Raw genomic sequence first — 22,066 nt, 5'->3', positions numbered from 1 at the left:
GCGCACGTGTGTCGATTCACGCGCTTTATATAGGGGTCGGCGAGTCGTCGGAATGTAAAACAAAAATGGCTGTCCTCAACCGGGGAATGTCTCATAAACAATTCTTGAACAACGAGTATACTTATTTAAAAAAAAAATCATTTTTATAATTTTAACTTGCATTGTCAGCTTTAACATATTATTACAATATAGCAGTATAAGTAGAGTAAAGTATAACGACAAGACTGGCCGGATGGAACCCGGGACAAACAAAACCGAAAGAAAAAAAAAGAAAAAGATTCCTTTTTGAGTACATCATTTACTGATGATTTATATAATTTTATTAAAATGGAAATAATTTAATTTATTGTTTCCTTTTTTATTACTCAGATGAAGAAACAACTAGTGAAGACTAGAGCTAGTCTTCTGCCTATAGTATACAGCTAATTCAGCTTCATCATCTCTCGCTGTCAAAATGAAGAAGAAAGCAAAAGCACCATCCAGGTCGCTGCCGACCAAACCTTTCCAGTCTCTGCAGTAAGTACATTACACCAACATGTTTGTGGAGAGATTTTACATTATAATGTGTCTCTGAATCAGACATACCGTAAAGTTACTAATATTCGTGAGTTTTTAAATTTCACTTAACTCATGGATCGTTCCAAATTAATAAAATTTAATATGTTGTGAAATTTATCAAATCATGGTTTTACATATTTTAGCCTGTCGTAAGATGATGTTTTGTTTTTAAAGGATACAAGAGTGATTCGCGAAAATAAACCACTACAATTAATAAGTACCAAACAGCAAATCGTGAAATTTTACACCCACAAAATTAAGTCATAGCTAGGACATTGGTCTGATTAATTCAATTCAAAATTGTATACTAGAGTGTGTGACACATCAGAAATCATACAATTTTTTTTTAATTTTTTTTTTTTGTATTTTTTTTTTTTTTGTAAATCCTATACACAATGTACAAATAAAAATGTATGAAAAATAATTTACATGTGCATACAAAAGCTTTTCCTCATTAGAAATCATACAAATGTACATTAAATTTAAAAATACCATATACATGTACTGTCATAAAAACAGTATCTAAGAGTGCGTAGTTACTTTTTCTGATGTCTATTCATTTAGAATTATGAGACACTATATAGTGACAAAGTAGTATACTTGTATATTTAAAATAGCTTTAGAATTAAATTTGTTATTAAACAACTAACATATACATATAAAATATATATATATATATATAAAATAAAAAAGAACAATGTCCATGTGATGGTTTCCATATACATAAAAAAACACAACTATAAAACAGTTTTTTCTCCCTAGCGCTTTCTCGGCTCATGCCGGTCTTCAGGGGTTTGAATTCTTTTATTTGTAAAACATGACGTCATAGTACAATGACGTCATAGTAAGATTACGTCATGACATGGTACATAAAGATATTGTGAATGGTTCTGGAAGAAAATAACAAAAACATGAGGACGAAATAAAAACTAATATGAAGTTCCTTTGTCCCGTTCTGAATTTAGCACAGGTTTCATAAGTTGAATGAAATACATTTCTTTATTTTCTCTGTTTAAAAGATCTGAATTGGACATTTGATATATTGGTAAAATAAAAAAATTATCATTAGCACACATATGACAATGTTCGTTTACTGTTAAATATCTGAGATGGTCTGTTTTGGTTTGTTGTCGGTGTAATGTAACTCTCTTTCTCAATTCCATTCCTGTCTGACCAATATAAAAATCTGAGCATTTGCTACAAATAAGTGCGTATATGACATTTTTGGATGTACAATTCATATTAGTTTTAATTTTGAAATTAAAACCATTTTTGAATGTATAATTTTTACACTCTATAATAATATCACATGTTTTGCAACGCTTTTGCATACATTTAGTGACAGAAGTATCTTGCATTTTCGAATCAAATTTTGACGCACACAAAATACGTTTAAGGTTTTTAGGCTGACGCTTGCAATTTATTATTTTCTTGTTAGATAAAATCAATTTCATTCTGTCGCTATTTTTCATGTAATCTTCACAACCTTTTACAATTGGAAAAATATTGTAGTTGTTTGGATTAAAAGTACTGACAAAAGGTATTATATTGCTTTTGGATTCCACTTTATTCGATTTCCTTAAATGAATAGGTCCTTCTTTTTTTGCTCTTTCAACTCCATAATCTATAACTTCTTGCGGATAATGCTGTTTGCGCAGATAAAAAAACTAAGTTCTCTAAGCGTTCAGCTAAAATAGTTTTATCACTTACGATTGTGATTAGACGGGACGCTAAATTAAATGGGATATTTAGCTTTACATGCCTTGCATGATTTGAATAAAAATCAAGATAGTTATGCGAATCCGTCGGTTTACAATACAAGTCAGTAGTGATTTCACCATTTTTACTATGTACAGATATATCCAAAAACGGTAGTTTTACTGTACTAGAATCCATTGTGTACTGTATATCAGGATGTAGCTTATTAAGTTCTTGAAATAATGTATTTACATCTTTATCTGATTGCCAGATTATAAAACAATCGTCTAAAAATCTGATGAAATTCCTTCTTAAATAATCAGCTTGTTCATTGTCTATTTTCCCGATGTTTGTGTAAAGCATTTCCTCTAGGTAACCAAGAACCAAAGTAGCATACGTAGGGGCAACCTTTGTCCCCATCGCTGTACCTTTACATTGCCGATAATATGAATTATCAAAATAAAACACATTTCTATTCAAAACTATTTTCAAAGCTTCCAAAATAAAGTTTTTACTTACTCGATTGTGAATTAAAGCAGGGTGTTTTTCTAGCCAAAAATTGACTGCTTTTAAACCAAGTTCGGTAGGAATGTTTGTATATAAACTAACCACATCAAACGAAATCAATTTGCTACCTGGTACAACCTTTTTTGGTAACCTTGTTAAAAAGTCAAAATCGTCTTTAACAAAACTCGGTACTGTAGGACAAAGTGGTTTTAAAATGATATCTAAAAAATGACTTAGACGTTGTGTAACGCTATTAGATCCACCGACTATAGGTCTGAATTTTAAGTCAGTTGGACAATGTATAGTAATATACTCAGAATTTTGTTCTTTTATAGCATTAGCAATTTGACTGCTTTTATGAATCTTTGGTAAACCATAAAAGTAACTAGTTTTAAATGAAAAATTTGTTAAGTAATCTATTTCCTCTTTAAGAAGTTCACCGCCTTCTCTGTTAACCAAGTTTACAATTTGTTTAAAAGTCATCTCATCCTGTTCAGAATTACATTCGTTATAAAATTCTTCGTTGGATAACATTTCCCTAATCTTTTTAGCATAGTAGTCAGTATCCATGACAACAACAGCGCCACCCTTATCAACCTCCTTAATAATTATTGTTTTGTCTTGTGCTAAATTTTCTTGTGCTTTTCTTAGTTGATAAGACAAATTACTTTTTCTATTTTGTATAGGAAGCGGATGTTTCTTTAGTCTAGATATGGTTTCTTCTAAAACAATATCGTCACATTTAGGTGGATTATAATTAGACTTATTTCTCACAAGTGGTAAATTTTCTGTGGACTGATCGTAATTGTCAGAAAAATAATATATAGATAGGAGTTTACTTATACAAAAGGTGACATGACATATTAAAACAGACTGACAGTGATATTTATATAGATTATACAAATTTTCTTTATACAAATGTGCATGATCTCTTAGAGTGCAGTTTTGACTGTGCCCATATGTATTTATATTTTCCTATTTTAGGGGACAGGATATGTCCAATCTTCTAGAAAAGGCCTCAAAGGACACAGAAAATCTTACAGTAGAATATCAGGAGGGTAAATCTTCTGCCTCAAAGAAAAAGGCAGGGTCTGCTACAAAGGCAAGAGAGGTCATCAACAAAGAAAAACTGCTGAAAAAGTTTACAGAAGCGGAAGAAGGAATCAAATTTCTTTATATCACACAGGTGATTATTTCCATATTGGCATATTGTATACAATATATGTACTATTATACTTGAAATATATTGTTGGAGATGTTATTTTCCCCCATGTCTTATGACTTCTGATTATATAACCAAGTGGGATGTCCCAATACTTAGCATGCGCAATACAATTTAGTGAGGTAATATTGCTTGACCTAATACGAAATAATATAAGCCAATTCCTGCTCCCCTTTCCCCAATTGCTAATTAAATTTAACTCACTCAGCTCAGCTTTTTTTCCAGATGTTTCGAATCCTGATATCATGTCATTTTTTTAATGATACAGCATTACTAATATCTTTTATGATAATATATTTGATTATATGATCACAATTGCTTTTGGCCTGCACTGCATAGCCGATGAAAATTGCGCCTTGTCATATAACTTTAATGATATATGGAAAATATTACACAGCAAAGTAATGATATATGGAAAAAATATTACACAGGTAAAGTCACTAGATAATAAACAGATTATGTGATTTCTATATATTCACAAAACTAATGATAGGAAGGGCACACAATATACATGTATATGTTTCAGTTGGTTTCAAAGAACACAATGATTTCCTTCCAGGGTGTTGTTGATATGCTGTCAGCACAGACACCAGTAACATTAGATTTCAGCCATATTGAACAAGTCAATGATGCTGTTTTTGCCAAAATGATAATCACCAAAGCAACTGATAAATACTCCAGTGTGAAGGCAATTAAATTAAATGGCTGCTGTCATGTGACTGATCTGGGAGTGATGTGGATGGCTTCCTGTTTCCCAGAGCTCCAAGAGGTAGGTACATTATACAAATAATGACATGGGATGAGGTTAATAACAGGTTTATCAACCATTAGACCTCCAAGAGGTATGGAAATCATAGATGTATATGATGACTATAAAGAAAGAGGTTAATATTAGGATTGACCAACCACCAGAGTTTCAAGATATGACATGTATTTTATAAAAATAACGACTTTGAATTGGATTATTATCGGGTTTACCAATTATCTGAGGTCCGAAAGGTATATGGATATCATAAATGTGATTACTTCAAAGGTTGAGGTTAATATGAAGTTCTCTTGAGGTTATCAAATTGTTTGATTTTTAACAAACTTAGCACCATGCAGGTATTAGAAGAGCACCGATATAATTTTCACAATTATGGACTAGCAATACCCTTTAAAGGGACAATTCAGTCTAAGAGAACATTAAAATTTGTACATATATCGGAAAATAACCAGTTCTAATCGGAATTAGACCAGTCGGGTTTTCTGTGATATGCCAGAAAAGCCCATGGTATTGAAATGCGTGTGAAATGTTGAAACTCGCTCGCTGTCCGCCATTACACATTGTGGTCGAACATCTTGTATGCCGAACCCTGTCCCTTGCTCGTAGAGAAATGCTACTTTTGTCTAGAACTGCTCAAATCGCTCTGACAGTAGTGTTTTTACCTTATTAGGTGAATTTTCTTGCCTAGAAAATCATTTTTATCACCTCCACAGTGGTTATGTAGTTCATTTGTTTAACGTGCGTGACTTTGGCTCGGATATCGGTACAGCATACATGTTGTACCTGCTTAATCGTATTGATCAACGATTTGTATTTACAACTGTATCAATTAAAATACTAAATAATGACGTGGAATTTGTCAATATTTTATCTTATATGTTTCATAAGAAATGTAGATCAATACATTTATGCCATATTTTGCTTCTTGATTATGTAAAAGAATTAGCCTGAGTGAATTGTCCCAGTAAGACCGCTTAAAAATACATTTTAAAATCGTATGGTGCAGATAAAAAGTAAACACTGGAATCCAAGTGAGTGATGCTAAAAAAGTTTTCTCCCTTGAATCATTTACAGGTGTCACTGTCTGGATGTATCCAGGTAACAGAGAGTGGACTTCACGCTCTGGTGACTCGGTGTAAACGCCTTACTGATATTGATCTCACTGGAACCAATGTGTCGATCCTGGGTTCGGGATGTGTGGATAAAAAGATAGTGTGTGATGGATGTCCACTTCTTTCTCCCGACAAAAAAAACATGGAAAATGCGGAACTTACTGTCATTCTAAAATGTAAGTATAGAAAGTAATTTATATTGATTTGATATGTTCTAATGCTGCTGTCAAAATAATCCCCTAAGATGGTTCTTGGTTTGGCACAATTACACCCTAAAAATTGATTAAAACATTTTGATTTTAAAATTTCAAATATTCACATCTACTGTTAAAATTTATATTTTTGTGTGTTGATATTTTCACTTATTCATCCTTAACTAATAATTCATGATGTGTTAACTATCGTACTGTGTACCTCTATGTGTAAAATACATGTATCATCATATAACTGTTAGCAATTTCTACTGTCTTGTTATTTATATATGTTTGTGCATAGAATAAATAAATGTAAAATATATTTGTGATGGAATTAAAATATTAAAAAACAAAAATCAAAACAAGACTACAATCTCTATCGCTTTCACAGCTGTCACTGCTCTTCAGGAGATATTTACCATATTCGACCAAAGAAGCGCCCATGTCACTATAACCGCCCCTCCCCATTTTTGAGGCATTTATTTCAGTTGCCCAGGCATAAATAAAAACCAAAGCTGCACAAAACTGTATAGATTTCAAATAATTTCATCTTACTAATTTTTTAAACATCCTGGGGGCTTCTTGGGTCAAATACAGTATCTATGTTTGTGCATATAGATACATTCATAAGGAATAATGTCATGCTTGATTGCAAAGAATTTGCTAATCTTATATTCTCACCTAATGGGATATTGCCATTAACCATGTATCTATTAAAACTTTTGTTTTAGCTCTAAAAAGTAAGTATTTCTTATATCATACTCAATATCTTGGTCATACTTCTCTTTAATTGGAAATCATTTTAGTTTCTTTCTGTCATATCTGTAATTTAATCACAGTCACCTTTAAATTGGCATGCATTAAATATCAAAGAACACTTTAAAGAGTAATAATGGTCAGGTATTCTAGCTAATTTTCAGTAATTTTTAATAAAAGGCTGCTCTTGTCCTGTTAATCTCTTGGGGAGAAAAGTCTCCTTTCATTCTGAATGTTCCCTTATCAAGATTCATATTAAAAAAAAACCTGACACATGATAATATATTTAGTCATGCATTTGTAGTTTGACTGAGTTGGTAATTATTTTTCTTGGAACATTCTTGAGGAATGAAAAATTACTGTATTTCTCAACTTTGATTCATATTGTCTCCCTTGGTCCCAAGTTGACTGCCAGTTTGATTTGAAGATTGATAGAAAAACAAAAATTGCAAACATTATACATTTGTAATTATATCTACCATTTTGTGATTTAATGACATTTCCAGCATTGTTTCCTCCTTTTTTCTGGATAGATTTTCCACATTATTTCTCTGAATCACTTTAATTGACAATACCTATGCACTAGATCAGTAGTTATAATTAAAAAATAGAATTGGCAAAACTGTTCCTCTATATTATTATAAAAGCTATATCGTTGAACACTTAATCATACTGATTTTTCGAATGAATTAATATTTATTTAGTCATTTTCACTTGTAAGATTTGTATGGCATTGTAAAATTATGGCTATTGTCTTTTTTATTATCGAAATACTATATTTTTCCTCTCTACATCTCATGTGCATTATATACAATCTACCTAGTATATACTTTCCCTTTGTTCTCATTAACCATTACCGATACATTTATAATTTAAATAGTTTTCCTGAATGTACATGTACATGTATTATTGGTGATAAATCTTCTGTTAGATAAATTTTTCCCATCATAGTTTTATCAAACATGAAATATTCACAATAATTATTTTTGCTAAAGTTACAACCTTTTAGTCCATACCACACTCACATAATTCTTTCTTAAATTAATTTAGAAAGTATTCCCATCATTTAGCTCAAATTTTCATGCTCTCATGTGAAAGTTTCTTCATAATTCATCAAAAGTATGTACTTCCATTGATTGAGATATCAACCAAAATAATTGATAGATGCAATATACATATATGTTTGTTTTGTTAATTATTTATCTGAATAATTTAATCTTATTATAAATTAGATACATGTATGTATTCGAATAACTCCAGGTGTTACCTCACTGCGCTTATGCATGTTAAAGCACTAGTTTTGCTAGTCCTATTTGAACTTGTTAGAGATGCTCAACCGCTGACAAATGGTATTTTTTCACTATCAAAACCAGGAGCAGACGATTTAGTATTTTTCTTCAGTTACAAAAGTTACTTACTTTACACCATTACCACCATTGGAAAGTTTGAGCTTCTAATTTTACTTCATGTTAAAATTACAAAATATAATTAATTGCATCCCGAAAAAAATCCGTGGCACTATATCCTATATGGAATGATGTACTGATTGCGCATGCAACAAAGGCAAAATAAATTATTTAATATTAATTCTTGTGTTAATTAGACATATATGTACACGATTAAACACCAATTATTGTTTAAGTGAGGGATATCATTTATGCTCTGTCGGCGGTGGAGCATCTTTAAATGGTATTAAGGGCCTTTTAGCTGGGAACTGGTGATTAACTTTATAATTATATAATTTGATAACTATTGTTAAGATATATTTCAAGAATCAATATCACAGATAATTTTCTAATAAAAACTGTATTGATTCTCACTAACATCTGGAAAAAATGTTATATAAAATCTGAAAAGAATAAAATGATGTAAAAAAGTAATTCTAATATTGAGCATTCATAAGCTTCTTTAATAATACAAAATAAAATCATATGTGTAAAGAATGTTAATGTTTGGGATATTTGCAGCCCCTAGTTTTATGAAGCCAGCTGATGTAGATATGGTGAAAGTACTGGTTAGTAAGCCGTTAAATACCAAGTCCAGTTTTGTGGCCTACTTGACCAAGGACAGTGCGAAGGAGGCCAAGACGTGCCGTACAAAGTCTAAACACACCCTAGCCACAGGATTCACAGCCAACTTGTTTGAATGTGATATGGTATGTATTATATCTTCCTTCATCATTTCTTCATTAATTCAGCCAATATAGCTGGTATATATGCATAACACTGTTATTGCAACTATGGGGCAATGAAGTAATAATAACAGTGTGGACAAACTATGGCCAAATTTTCAAGCTGATATGCCTCTTTATCATCAAGACACACAAAAAGATCAAACAAAACAAACTAACATACTACTGTATATATACTCATGAACTTGTTTCAAAACTATTAAATTTTCCTTAAATAAAGTAGATGTTTCATGAACACGATATGAATTTGGTACATAAGTATAGATATTATAGATAATGTTTTGTTATATGTTTTTTTTTCAGAGTGTTATGGACCATTTTCTGACCAAGAGATCATTGTGTGTTCTACCCTATGGTGCAGACTCTAACATTTCTGCCGATGCCATAGCAGCTGAGCTGTACACAGTTGTCTCCCATTCCCTCTCTGTAGTAAGTGAATTAGTTTTTAAATCTTTCAATGCATCCAATTGGTGTCTAATACAGAATATATACAATCAGATACTTCCTCATTTAAAATTATTTGTACTGTAACTGAGCGAAAAGTTTGACATGTATATTAGCTTTCTTCATTAATCTATTGAAAACCATCAGGTTTGATGAATTAAGCTGTGAAAACCATTCAAATGGCTTTAGGTGCCTTATAAACGTTAGTTACAACGCAGAACATATGTACTGTAAAATTGTTGTTTTTTATGCCTTAAGCATGTTTAGATGAAAACACATGGAAACATATCTGCAGATATCACTTTAAAATTACTTATAAAACTGTAAAAATGTTTGACCTCATTTGGCCTCATGGTCTGACCGCAGGTACTCATTTCACTTCACTATAGATGTAAATATAATGATTTTTGGCAGTACTGCTGAAAATAATTTTCTGCTCTTATGTGTACTTTTAAAATCAAAACTAATGCATTGATAGTACTGTTATTCTCAAAATGTTGGTAACTTTTGGTGATGAATAACATATTAAAAGCTTATTAAAGCTTATCTTGATTTGTGAGTATGAAAAATAGGGCACATATAACTTAAAGTTTGTTACATGTATAATTACCATGCACACCATTATGGATATTTATAGATACATGTATTATTAAACAGAAGTCTATAGATCTACATCATATACTTAAGACATTCTTAGTCAGCTTATGCTAGTTTTAACAATATCAGTTTCAACTAAAATGGATACAAAACTTATATTTCTATTAAAGTGTCTGAGGGGACGGTATGGTATTTTGTACTATATTTTAACCAAATCATGAAAATTTCAAATACAATATAAAATGTAATGAAACTAAAAATTTAAGGTATCTGTAAATAATATATTATTTTTACTTATGCAGTGCCACACTCAGGTTCTATAGTAACAGAAGATGGTTTTAGATACCTATCAACAATAAAAGAAAGAAATGAGCTTTTGAAAATTATGTGATTGAATAATCAATGTCTTTAGCTAAGATATATATTTCATTTTCCAGGATTCAGGAAATTCTTTCGTTATTGCGGGCATGAGTAATGGTTCTAAGAAATGTGTGAGTCCAGATTCAGTGAAGAATGCCATGGACAAACTGATCAATAAGACAAGAGAAAGTCTTAAGGCTGTTATTGAAGCATATAAAAAACCAAGGTTAGTTGATGGGACTAAGTAAATTTCTTTTCAGCCATTAAATTCAGAAGATGTTGGAACACTTAATTTAAAACTATTGGAACCATTATATAAAGTTATTAACTAAGAATTAAACTTCTTTAAAAGATGGTCAAGTTATAGTGGAATCATAACAATATGTTTGATTCATTATTCTGTAATGTTCAGCCAAAGAACAATTTTTTGTGGTATCTTTAATATGGTATTTCATTCAGAGTCTGGTTTAGCAGATAGACTCACAAATGAATCTTCCTAAATTATCCTCCGTAGGCAATGAAAATACCTGGTTTCTGATTGATATTTAACTAAATTACTTTAGTAATTGACTTGAATTTTAGCTAAAACTCTATTATATGTACAGGACAGAGGATTACAATTGGCAGGAACAACATGAACTTTGTCGAGCTTATCACCTCCAGACAGGCCTAGAGAACATCAAATTTACCACTGTTAGTTTAGATCTGAGTGACTCTAATCAGGTGAGTAGCTATGGTTAAAACAGATGGCTGAAATACTGATATTATTATCTTTATTTGTTTCAAATCTCCTTATCGCTATATAGTGTGCTACAGTTACCTTACTTGATCTGCTGAATTAGAGGTCAATTTAGAAAAATGTTATAAACAGCTGATAATAAATATCATATACACTTTGATTATCTTGATGTAAAAGGATTATTTTAACAAAATTTAGCAAATAACATGTTTTAGTTATTAATTTTAATTAACAAAAAATGTAAGTGTAAAAAGAAATTACAAAGAGATAGAATATAAAAATATTTTAGGAATGTTATTCTTAGACTAATAGTACGCAAAATCACAATGTTTACCTAAAAATATATACACACTAAATCCAATAAAACAAGAGAATAATTAATACGTTTTTTAAGAAGAAAATGCAACACGCTTTATTCATTACGTTCATGGTTTTTTTTTCAAATGTCTTAAATCAAGACTAAGAACTACTATCATAATTGTATCGGGGACCAGAAGGTAGAGAGTTAAATATCTCGTTTTTTTCAGGCTGATGTGAATGCCAAACTTTTAGTTGGAGCTAAGCACGCATCGGCAGCCAACCCTGAATACCAGGAAATATATGCTGCAGTGTTTTCTTACATTACCTCTGATGCTGTTACCACCATGTTAAAGGATGGGATTGTCTCTATAAAGTCTTCTGCCAAAACCCACAAACGCATGCTCAACATCCTGGAATACTTTGTAAGTAAAAGAAACATGTTCAATCTGAATTGCTGTGTATTAGTACTGATAAAAGCTGAATATAGTTGGTGATGTGTTTTAACATGCTTATCTTTCTGGAATACTTTAAGCAAAAAATTAATTATATACAATATTTTGAAATAACTAGTAAGTATATGAAAAGATGGTAACAAAAAATGCTTTATATATACGTTGTGGACTACGTTGTTTATTATCAAAATATGCCAAACATTCTGAAACACTTATCTAAAATATCAAAAGCAAAATTATGCTCAGTCATTTTTCATGTAAACTATTTATACATGTACACATGCTGTAATTAAAGGGACAATTCAGTGAGGCAAATTCTGTTACATAACCACGAAGCAAAATATGACATAAATGTATTGTTCTACATTTCTTATGAAACATATAACAAGAAATATTGACAAATTCCACGACATTGTTAAGTATTTTGATTGATACCGTTGAAATTTCAAATTGTTGATCAATACAATTAAGCAGGTACAACATGTACGCTGTACCCATACCCGAGCCAAAGTCACACACATTAAACAAATGCAATACGTAACCACTGAGGAGTTGATGAAATTATTTTTAGACAAGGACATACATCTAATAAGGTAAACACACTACTGTAAAAGCACTTTGAATAGTTCTAGACAAAAATTCTTTACTACACTGACAAGGGCCAGGGTTCGGCATACAAGACATCCGACCACTAGGTGTAATGGTGGACAGTAAGCGAGATATAACATTGCACTAGGTGTAATGGTGGACAGTAAGCGAGATATAACATTGCACATACATTTCACTACACTTCTGGCATATCACAGTAATTACATATTGTATTTCAAGTCTAATTTGAGTAACCAATTGATTATTACTCTAAAAAATCTGTTATAATTAAATGTTTTGTATTATTCGTATTGTTAAAAACGCTATTATATTGCAGGGAAGAGCGAAATGCTTACAGCTGTTAAATGATAGTGCTGTGGCCTCTGTTCAATGTATGGAAACCCTATTCTCTACTGCTTTTGATGGTAATCACGGCAAAAATGATGGCTTCACTTCTCTTCTCAGTCAAGGCACTCCTATGTATGTCAAAGATGAAATGATAGCAGCACTCACAAAAGCCTTTAAGGGAGATAGTGAGGTAAGGATATTCTACATTATAGAAACTGATAAGACTTCACTTGTTTTCAGTTAAAGCGCAAATGACTTGTAAGATTCAAGAAGAAATAAAAGAAATATCCGAATTCTTGATTTATTTTTATTTTACTTTTATCACTTCAAATTTCTTTTGGGTATTAGAACTTTCAGAACTTTGACGTGGTCTGAAATTAGATTAAATCAAAATTTCTGAATGTCTTGAATTTCATCTTAAATCAAAGATCGTTTACTAAATTTTCAAATAAAACCAAAGTTCTTAAATCATGAAAATTCATATAGGATATAAGTATTGAAATAATAATATTTCAGTTGAAATCAAAACACTGAATTCCTGAATTTTTAGATTGAACCAGAGATCAGTAATGGATTTTTAATAAGATCAAAGTACAGAAAGATCCTGAAATGGATTGGTCAATATGAAATTTTTGGTTAAAATCAAATTACTGAAGTTGTGTTATTCTCAGAAAAAAATCATTTCTAAAATTGTCTTATTTTAGGTAAAATCAAAGTCCTGAAAGTACTGATATTAAAAAAATCAAACCTTCCTGAAATTACAGTTAAAATTTATGTTCTGAGTTTCCAAATATGCAGTTCATATTAAGAACCGAATATGTAACTTCAAATTAAAACCAAATGATTCAAAGTTTTGATTTTTTTTTGCACATGAAATCAAAATGATAAAATTTTTGTTAGACTTCACCTGTTGGTGAATTGATGAAATAAAAGTTAACTTTTTGATTGATCTTTTGGATTAAAAAATTTGCTTTTCTAATATTTTTGAAAATACTCTTAGTTCTTTATCCTTTCAACAATATTAAATTAAGTAATATGATGTTACACTGTGGGGAATTGCCAGACAAATAACTGTTTTTGATTTTGGAGTTTTACCATGACAAAGGAAAGTTCTGATTTGTGCATTGACACCAAAAGACTTATTTTTCCCATCCTGATGGTTTCATCGAAAAAAGATCTCAACGTGTATTCATCATTATTTGTTATTTTTATTTTACAGCAAGGGTCAAACGGAGCTGCGTTATACTCAGAGCTTGGTGTTAGTTGTTCAGTAACAGCAACATCCAATGTTCTGCTGGCCCAGCTTGGTAGCACAGTGCCCCCGGCTATTGTAAGTATCGCACAAATATTGGATTATGTATGTCACCCAGTGGACATACAACACTTTTCTTTTTACTTCACAAAACTCACATAAGTTCTGAAGAAATTAAAGACATAACCCCATAACATTTCATCAAGATATTGCTGTAACACAGCTACATTAATCAAATTATTTGCTGTCACTGCTTAGATCAAAATGACATCTATATTTTTTAGAAAATCATCATTTGGAAATAAACCGCCATTTTTTTTATTTTTTTTTATTTGCTGGCACCATAATAGCTTCAGCGGAGTTGTGAATAGTAAAATGAAATGTGATTATTGGATAATTAACTGTGATATTATATTTTTGTTCTCTTATTTCAGGATGTGATCAGAAAGACTGATAATAAGGAGATCATTTTCGCTCAGTATACGTTTTGTTTCCCCCACCTTGTCTCAAACAGTGTGCTTCACCGAGTTATAAACTTAGCTTCACAAATTCGGAAATCCCTCTATATTTGGCAGACAGGCTGCGTACAACAGGAGGGTTTGGTGGAAATCGTGTTGGAAATGCAACATAATTCTGGTAACAATTCACTTTGATGCATGTTATGTCATTTGATTGAGAAAATTACAAAAAAAAATTATATTGCAGAAAGGTTTATTTTTACAGATACCAATGGAATATGAGTAACACATACATTATCATAAGATAAGTTTTGAATTAATGAATAATCCTTAAAGATGCTCCACCCCCGACAAATGGTAATTTTTTCACTATCAAAAACAGGAGCAGATGATTAAGTATTTTTCTTCAGCTACAAAAGTTATTTACTTTACACCATTACCACCATTGAAAAGTTTGAGCTTCTAATTTTACTTCAAGTTAAAGATATGAAAAATAATTAATTGCATCCCGAAAAAAATCCGTGTCACTATATCCTATATGGAATGAAGTACTGATTGCGCATGCACAAAAGGCGAAATAAATTATTTTATATTATTTTTTGTGTTAATTAGACATATATATACACAATTAAATACCAGTTATTGTTCAAATGAAGAACATCATTTATCCTCTGTCGGCGGTGGAGCATCTTTAAATAATTCGTGAATTTATGAAATATCATGTAATAATCCTTTTTTCAACTTCTACATATTAAATGCATGTTGAAATGAGTTTTCTCCAGCATAATGCTCATACACAAACTTTTTTCTGTTCCATTCATAATGTGTATCAAAATTGTTTCAAAGCAGCACAACTGTCTTTTATATATACTCCTGTAGGCTTTTTATGAAGGAGAGACAAAACATCAAAAATGTTAATGTCATTTTATTACACTGACATTATTCAAATAATTATGTATGAAAACCAAAACCTATAGAAACAGTTCATATAATTTTACATCTTAATCATAAGCTATACTGTGCAGTCAATTTAAACCTGTTGATACAAAGTCAACTGGTTCAAGAACCAGTAAAGTGAAATAAATTCATTTCAAATTTTTTGATTAGGTACCAAAAAACAGCTCCTTAGTGACACATGTTTCCATCGTTGACTTGAAGTTCATAGCCTGTTGAGTATTATCTTCTGTGTTTGTGAAATTTGGTTTTCTGATTACAGTTGAAAGTAAACTACTGGTAAAGGGTCAGACTCCTCAGGAGATGTCACAGTACCCGGACACATCCAAGATAGCAGTGGACCGAGCGAACATTCGTCTGTGGCAGCTGGTTGAGCAGTACAGTCAGCTAGCCAGGAAAGTCATCAAACAGATGGGATTGTTTGCCAAGGTAATTGTTGATCGTGATATAATCTGTTGGACTAGCTGTACCGTGGTATATTATTATCTTTCTGTTGCTGACTGATATATTTTTAGTCTTTTTTTTTGCCCTGACTACTGTCAGCTAATGTGTGCAAAGTGAAAAATAGTTCAGCCCCCCTCCCAATTAGATATACATATAATTTTTTGTAAAGTTTGGATTAGCCATTGTGTTGTTAATTGTTAAGTGTCTATCGAGATGATGATTGTAAGGGAGCATTTAAGAAATTGTACAAAACCAATACATTTTTTTTCAAACTAAACTTTCAGGTTGAGCCAAGCAGCACAACTCCTAAACCAAGTAAGTGCTTTCAATTCATTTATTATATTTGCCGCTTCAATTTTCATTTTAAAATTAATTTTAAAACGTGTTTTAGCCAAATATAATGCAATTAAACTTTTGCTGTCATTATTCCATCTCTGTGTTTAACAGGTAACGTGTATGCTTGTATTTCGGACCACAAAATTCCGGTCCCAGAAGAAGACAAAGAAAAGTCATCCCAGTCACTTCTTTGTGAAAATTGTGGAGTAACTGTGAACCAATACCTACTACAAACGGTAATTATTGTCACACTACTGGACAGGACAATGACTCAAATTTGTACCTTTGCATATGTCAGACGTTTCATAAATAAGGCAAAGAGCTGATTAACTTAACAGTAATCATTAGAGGTAAAATGAAATTGTTTGGATACGTAACATGAAATTATGTCCTAACTCATATATGATTACTATGGAATCAATTTTAAGTATTATTTGTGCTGAAACAGAGATATCATTTATATAATTACTTCATATGGGAATAATTCATATGTTGGTTTATATTAATTTTGAAATAAATCATTACTGTCTTTATGTGCCTTCATATACCTATCTGCTTGCCAAAGTTTCGTCATTAGGGTATCGCTGTTAGAATTATTTTTTTAATCATCTACTTTTATTATGTAAACTACAGAATCAAAATATTGTTAAACGAGTATATTGGAATTGCGTATCATGTTGTGTTTCGAAAAAATAATGTAGAAAGAAAAAAAAAATACTTTTGATATTTAATGTAAAGCTGTAAGTTGTAAATTTTTGGCTAAATTGATCACGATTTTTCTCTATGTTGAAATGACTTTCTCATTTAGAATTCTGCCATTAATCTTTCAGATTGATTGAATTTTGTATCTAGATTGTAGGTATAATAAGTAATTGATTGATCTACTATTGAAGAGTCAATTATAATCTTTTCAGAGAATACAAAGAGAACTTACAACCAGTTTTATGACTGAAAATCAAGTGCAATTACCAAAAGACAGTGAGAAAGTCCAACAAAGTGGAAACTGCATCCGTTTCCTACCAGGCAATGAGAGCTCTGACGTCATATTCAGGACCAGCATGAATCCTTTTGAACAAAATCATTGGAAGTTTACTTTTCTTGAAGGAAAATCGTCAAATGTTTCTGTCTTCATGATGTAAGTTTATGATACCATTAAAAATTCAATTGTAACCCTTGGAGTAGTTTGTAATTCATGAATAAAGACTAAAGGAAAAATTGCAATATGAAGCTGAAAGGAATATTTTTCAATTAACCAATATTCATTTTTCATGAGACAATGTTTGATCCTGTCAATGTCTCGGATATTAGTAGAAAAAAATGATGGGCGTCAATATCCGTCTCGGAAAACACACTTCATAGAAATGTATTATTATAGGAAGAACTATCAATATTTCCCATTTAGTTTTTTTTACACCAAGTAAATAAAACTTAATTTTGTTTACGTTTGTAGGCTCAGAGGAGAGGGTGATCTGTATTACAAATTGGACCTGAAGAAAAAGACACTTACAGCAGGATCTCCGTCGGACGAGAAAGTTCTAATGAACATACCAGCAGTGGAATCGGGTGAAACTGTATCTCTTCAGTTAAGTCCTGGTCCGCTTTTAGAAGGACAACCACTCTATGCATTCAGCTTGATGATACAAGACCAGCTGATCACGTCCATCAGTATTCCAGCTAAAAAGATAAAAATCAAGTTAACTGGCACTCATGTCTCTGATTCTACTACAACAGTTATGGTACATGGACTGCTTCCTGTGGTGAGTACATACTCAAATTTTACTCAAAGGAGTAGATATGATAGGACAAATTTTAAAAAAAATAACTATTCAATTTCAAATCAAATACTCTCATACTTGACTAATTTTTTATAACCATGTAACGATGTGTCCCACCTATGACGTCATCAAATTGATGATTTTCCTCTTCTCGCCAAATTTTGCTAGAAATTCATCATCTTTAGGTTAGAAAAGGCTTGAAATGGATTTGGCCGCCACCTTGGAGCAACTTTACATTTTGCATAGATATGCGTAAATACACGTTACACAACGTGTGAAAATCTCTTTCTGCTCCACGAAGGCGGCCACATTCATTTTTAGAGAAAACCACTCAAAAAGTATGATTTTTCAAGGATTTTTGTGAAAAATGGCGGGAAACTGCATGTTGATGACGTCATAGTGAACATAATTGGCACATGCGGGATAATGTGTTAGCAAATGTAATAAGCTATTATATGGCAAAATATGTTGTTCTTTACTGGAGAATTAATTTTGAGGCCATATTCAAGTCTTAACGTACCTTCTCCTTTGTGGTGAGTACCATGGGTGTTGACTCAAGTTTCTTTGACTCAAGTCTATCATGTCAGATCAGTTTACTTTTCTCTAAATCCACAAGTTTTGTCAATTATGACTTTGGGATATTGACTGATAGTGCACATTAATGTGTACATCGTTTATTAGATATTAGATATTGCAACAAATGACAATGGAAAGCAGTGTATGACATTGTCAAAACATATAAAAAATACCAGCTGAGCCACATCAAACCTTAGTTAAGTATTATTATAAAAGTATATGTTTTTAATTATGACAGCACTTTTAGACATGAAAGCGTTTTTGATTTAACTATTTTTTTCTCTTTACCTATAAATAATCCCTGTCTTTCCTCTTTTTAGCCTTCCAAGGCCACGGATGTTGTTGAAGGAATGCGACTTGAAGCGTTGGATCGCCTGAATCCATCACTTGTTTGTGTTGCAACAGTGTGTTAGTATTTTTGAATAAATCTTAAAAGTTTAGTAAATCAAATTTTCACACATAACCAGAAGGCAAACTATAGCTTAAAACGTCATGTTCCTTATGCTTTATCCCTGATATAGCTGTACACTTAAGTAGGTGTGATGTGAAGGCTATGTTACCCCTACTCGAGCCAGATTTCTATAAAACACACGAAAAGCCACATATGTACAAATACCTGGGAGTTGCTAAATGCCTTTTGCATAATAGAAAATGTATTTTTCAGATAATATCATGTATCTAAATACTTTACTATAGATTTTAATAGCTCAAATTAAAAATTGCTTTAAATCACTGGTGCAGGTTTGCCATTACTATAAGACATGACTTCGCCATGTATATCTAATTGGGAGGGGGGTGAACTATTTTTTCACTTTGCACACATTAGCTGACAGTAGTCAGGGCAAATTGACGCCAAATAACTCCTCGAACTTTCAATAGAACGAGTTTATTTCCTTGTTTATATTGAAGTCTTGATGTACAGTATATACATATTGCCCCCGATATGGCATTGAACATTACATATTGTAACATACTATCTAAATGAAATAGATGGTCAATTTGCTTTGAAATATGTACGCTTTTCATTTTGATGATGGTACAGAGCTATGTGTACATGTAATTACTAAGGTTATATTTGACAGCCAAAATTGGTGATGATGGTCGTCTGCTAATTCATTTTGATGGCTGGACAAAGAGATACGACTATTGGACAGAACCGGAATCCAAAGATCTCCACCCGATTGGTTATATGGCTTTAAATGCTCACTCAAACAACCACAACTATACTCCAGAACTACAGAGACCCAAAGGTAATGATGCTCTTTTCTGACTTCTAGTAAAACAGAGTCACCTCCCAATGTTAGTAGGTAATGTATGGTTTTTACCATATGTAATGCTACAAAGGACTATAATGGTTTGGGCACGTTTAGGCGCCCATAACCTTAGAGTTTTTTAAAACAAGTGTTTAGAAATTAAGTTGTTATATTTGAAATATTTAGTTTATCGCTGATTCAGTTGCAATTATGGAATTTTTACAATTTTAGTTATTATGGTAACCATCCAAACATGCATAAATTAAGCATTTTTTGGCTTATTTTCTTAGTTTTTGTTTTTTGTAAAAATCAATAGAGTGAAACCTTGAACAAACTTTATATTTACTGAGAATATAAAGGTACATCTGTATCAGAAATAAACAGTTTGTTCAAGGTAACACTTAATCGTATTTAGACAAAAATTACCAAATTTCCACATTTCATATTAATAATTTATGTTTGTTTAGGATGGGTACCACAGAAGGTGCAATGCTACACACTCATCATACCTAATGCATTCGATATTTGAAAGTAATCAATTTAATCACTAATAAAAAGAAAAAAATATAGGTTTGAAAAATTGATTGCCAAAAAGGGCACAAACCATACATATGTTTGTTGCTCTCGACGAAAGCTGATAATCTTATTACAGTAGAAAACAGATTTCAATGATACAAAAATTTCTAACTATCCTTCGCATATCGATGAATGTGTATTCTGGTTCAAAGTTAAATAATGAATCTTTAAATTGTATGCATGACTGTATGCTTGCTGCTGTTTTGTATTCTTCGAAAGCTCGAGACATATTATCATAGGTAATGATTGACTAGTATCTTGATCTTGTACAGGAAACATTTATAGAAGACTAACGACATCAATTTGAAATGTTCTTTTACAGGTAGATCACAGGAATTTGAGTGGTACGACTACCTTCAGGAAATAGGACAACTTCCGATTCCATATGAATTCTTTAACGAGGTATTGAAATGAAAATGGAACAAAAACATACATAATATACTGTCAATGAATAAATTGTTCTGGAAACTTACTTGAGCTTTTTCTTGAAAGGAAATATATTCTTTAGTACTAAGAATAAAAATTTAACTATGGATTTAAAGTTTAAAGTATTTTCAATATTTTTTTTCATTGGAAAGATCCGTTAGCACGCAGACACAGGTCTTTTACGTCTTTTACGTGTATTTGAAATCAAAAATTGCTTTTAATGTCAATTAAGTGTTTTACATGGCAAACATCCCATTGGAATTCTAAGTTGATTTTGTTACTAGACCCGACATAATTGCATTTGAATTAAAAGAGATAATTGAACTATGAATTAAAAATACATTAATATCTATATTTGATTAGCCTCTAGTAGTCATATATTATTTTTCATGCCACTCATTAATCCTAATCTTTTAACCAAACTTATTTATCATAGTAATTTGAAATTGTTGTCGGTTTTGTAATTTCCTTAAAGGCCCAGTGTGAGGGAACACAGCCAGATGTTGAAAATGAAGTCCTCCAGAAGCTTGGATATGCTTCCAATGTTGGCAAACAGGAAGTGATGTCATGTACTTCCTCAAAAGACACTGTGAGACGTAAGTGTATACTAAGACAGAGGTCTGAGGTCATTTCAAGGTATTAAACAGTGTAAGGTTACATAACCTTTATTCTTTCATACCTAGGGGTGTAATACTGGCTGATCTACCCATTCAATGATGCCTCGTGACGTCACGGCGTCAACAAAATTCCCATGTCCTCGGTAAAATTTCAACACTTTTTTTTCACAAACTTGACTCTCTTTACTATAAAAGATGCCAACAACGGAATTTGTGTTTAAAATATCACGTAATTTTTCATGCATGGACGATTGACTTTCAGTCGTGGATTTCTTCGAATTTATTTCGAAATGGCGGGATATTACAGTTGTAAAATTGCAATAAAACGTCGAGGTATGAAAGAAAAATACTCTTTCATAAGTGGATATGAAGGATAGGGATATTCTACCCTCGGGATCACAAAATGTTGCAAAACGCTCAGCAAGCCTCGGGTTTTACTACATTTTGTGACCCTCGGGTAAAATATCCCCATCCTTCATATCCACATATGAAAGAGTCTTATATTATGTACTATATTCATCTACATCATGATCTTTTTTAAGTCACACTAGCAGCAGAAAAGTGCCC

At 31.7% G+C, this 22,066-nt stretch overlaps 1 protein-coding gene across 2 annotated transcripts in view; it reads left to right on the top strand.

Moving 5' to 3' along the window:
• The window catches only part of LOC138319065 (uncharacterized), a 49,116-nt gene that overhangs the window by 2,416 nt on the left and 24,634 nt on the right, over nucleotides 1-22,066 (top strand). For both annotated transcript variants that reach the window (XM_069261977.1, XM_069261968.1), the window contains exons 2-22: nucleotides 370-516; nucleotides 3,748-3,949; nucleotides 4,545-4,754; nucleotides 5,826-6,039; nucleotides 8,781-8,968; nucleotides 9,308-9,433; nucleotides 10,483-10,631; nucleotides 11,011-11,128; nucleotides 11,672-11,866; nucleotides 12,822-13,022; nucleotides 14,052-14,162; nucleotides 14,519-14,720; nucleotides 15,759-15,925; nucleotides 16,225-16,255; nucleotides 16,388-16,512; nucleotides 17,191-17,411; nucleotides 17,727-18,033; nucleotides 18,948-19,035; nucleotides 19,710-19,877; nucleotides 20,779-20,858; nucleotides 21,358-21,478. In XM_069261977.1, the coding sequence (XP_069118078.1) occupies nucleotides 455-516; nucleotides 3,748-3,949; nucleotides 4,545-4,754; nucleotides 5,826-6,039; nucleotides 8,781-8,968; nucleotides 9,308-9,433; nucleotides 10,483-10,631; nucleotides 11,011-11,128; nucleotides 11,672-11,866; nucleotides 12,822-13,022; nucleotides 14,052-14,162; nucleotides 14,519-14,720; nucleotides 15,759-15,925; nucleotides 16,225-16,255; nucleotides 16,388-16,512; nucleotides 17,191-17,411; nucleotides 17,727-18,033; nucleotides 18,948-19,035; nucleotides 19,710-19,877; nucleotides 20,779-20,858; nucleotides 21,358-21,478 (3,286 nt within the window). In that variant the 5' untranslated portion in view covers nucleotides 370-454. The remainder of the gene's footprint in view (nucleotides 1-369; nucleotides 517-3,747; nucleotides 3,950-4,544; nucleotides 4,755-5,825; nucleotides 6,040-8,780; nucleotides 8,969-9,307; nucleotides 9,434-10,482; nucleotides 10,632-11,010; nucleotides 11,129-11,671; nucleotides 11,867-12,821; nucleotides 13,023-14,051; nucleotides 14,163-14,518; nucleotides 14,721-15,758; nucleotides 15,926-16,224; nucleotides 16,256-16,387; nucleotides 16,513-17,190; nucleotides 17,412-17,726; nucleotides 18,034-18,947; nucleotides 19,036-19,709; nucleotides 19,878-20,778; nucleotides 20,859-21,357; nucleotides 21,479-22,066) is intronic.

Source organism: Argopecten irradians, chromosome 1 (assembly GCF_041381155.1).
Source record: "Argopecten irradians isolate NY chromosome 1, Ai_NY, whole genome shotgun sequence".
NCBI lineage: Eukaryota > Metazoa > Mollusca > Bivalvia > Pectinida > Pectinidae > Argopecten > Argopecten irradians.
Note: the sequence above shows the minus strand (reverse complement) of the source record. Positions and strands in the feature narration are given on the sequence as shown.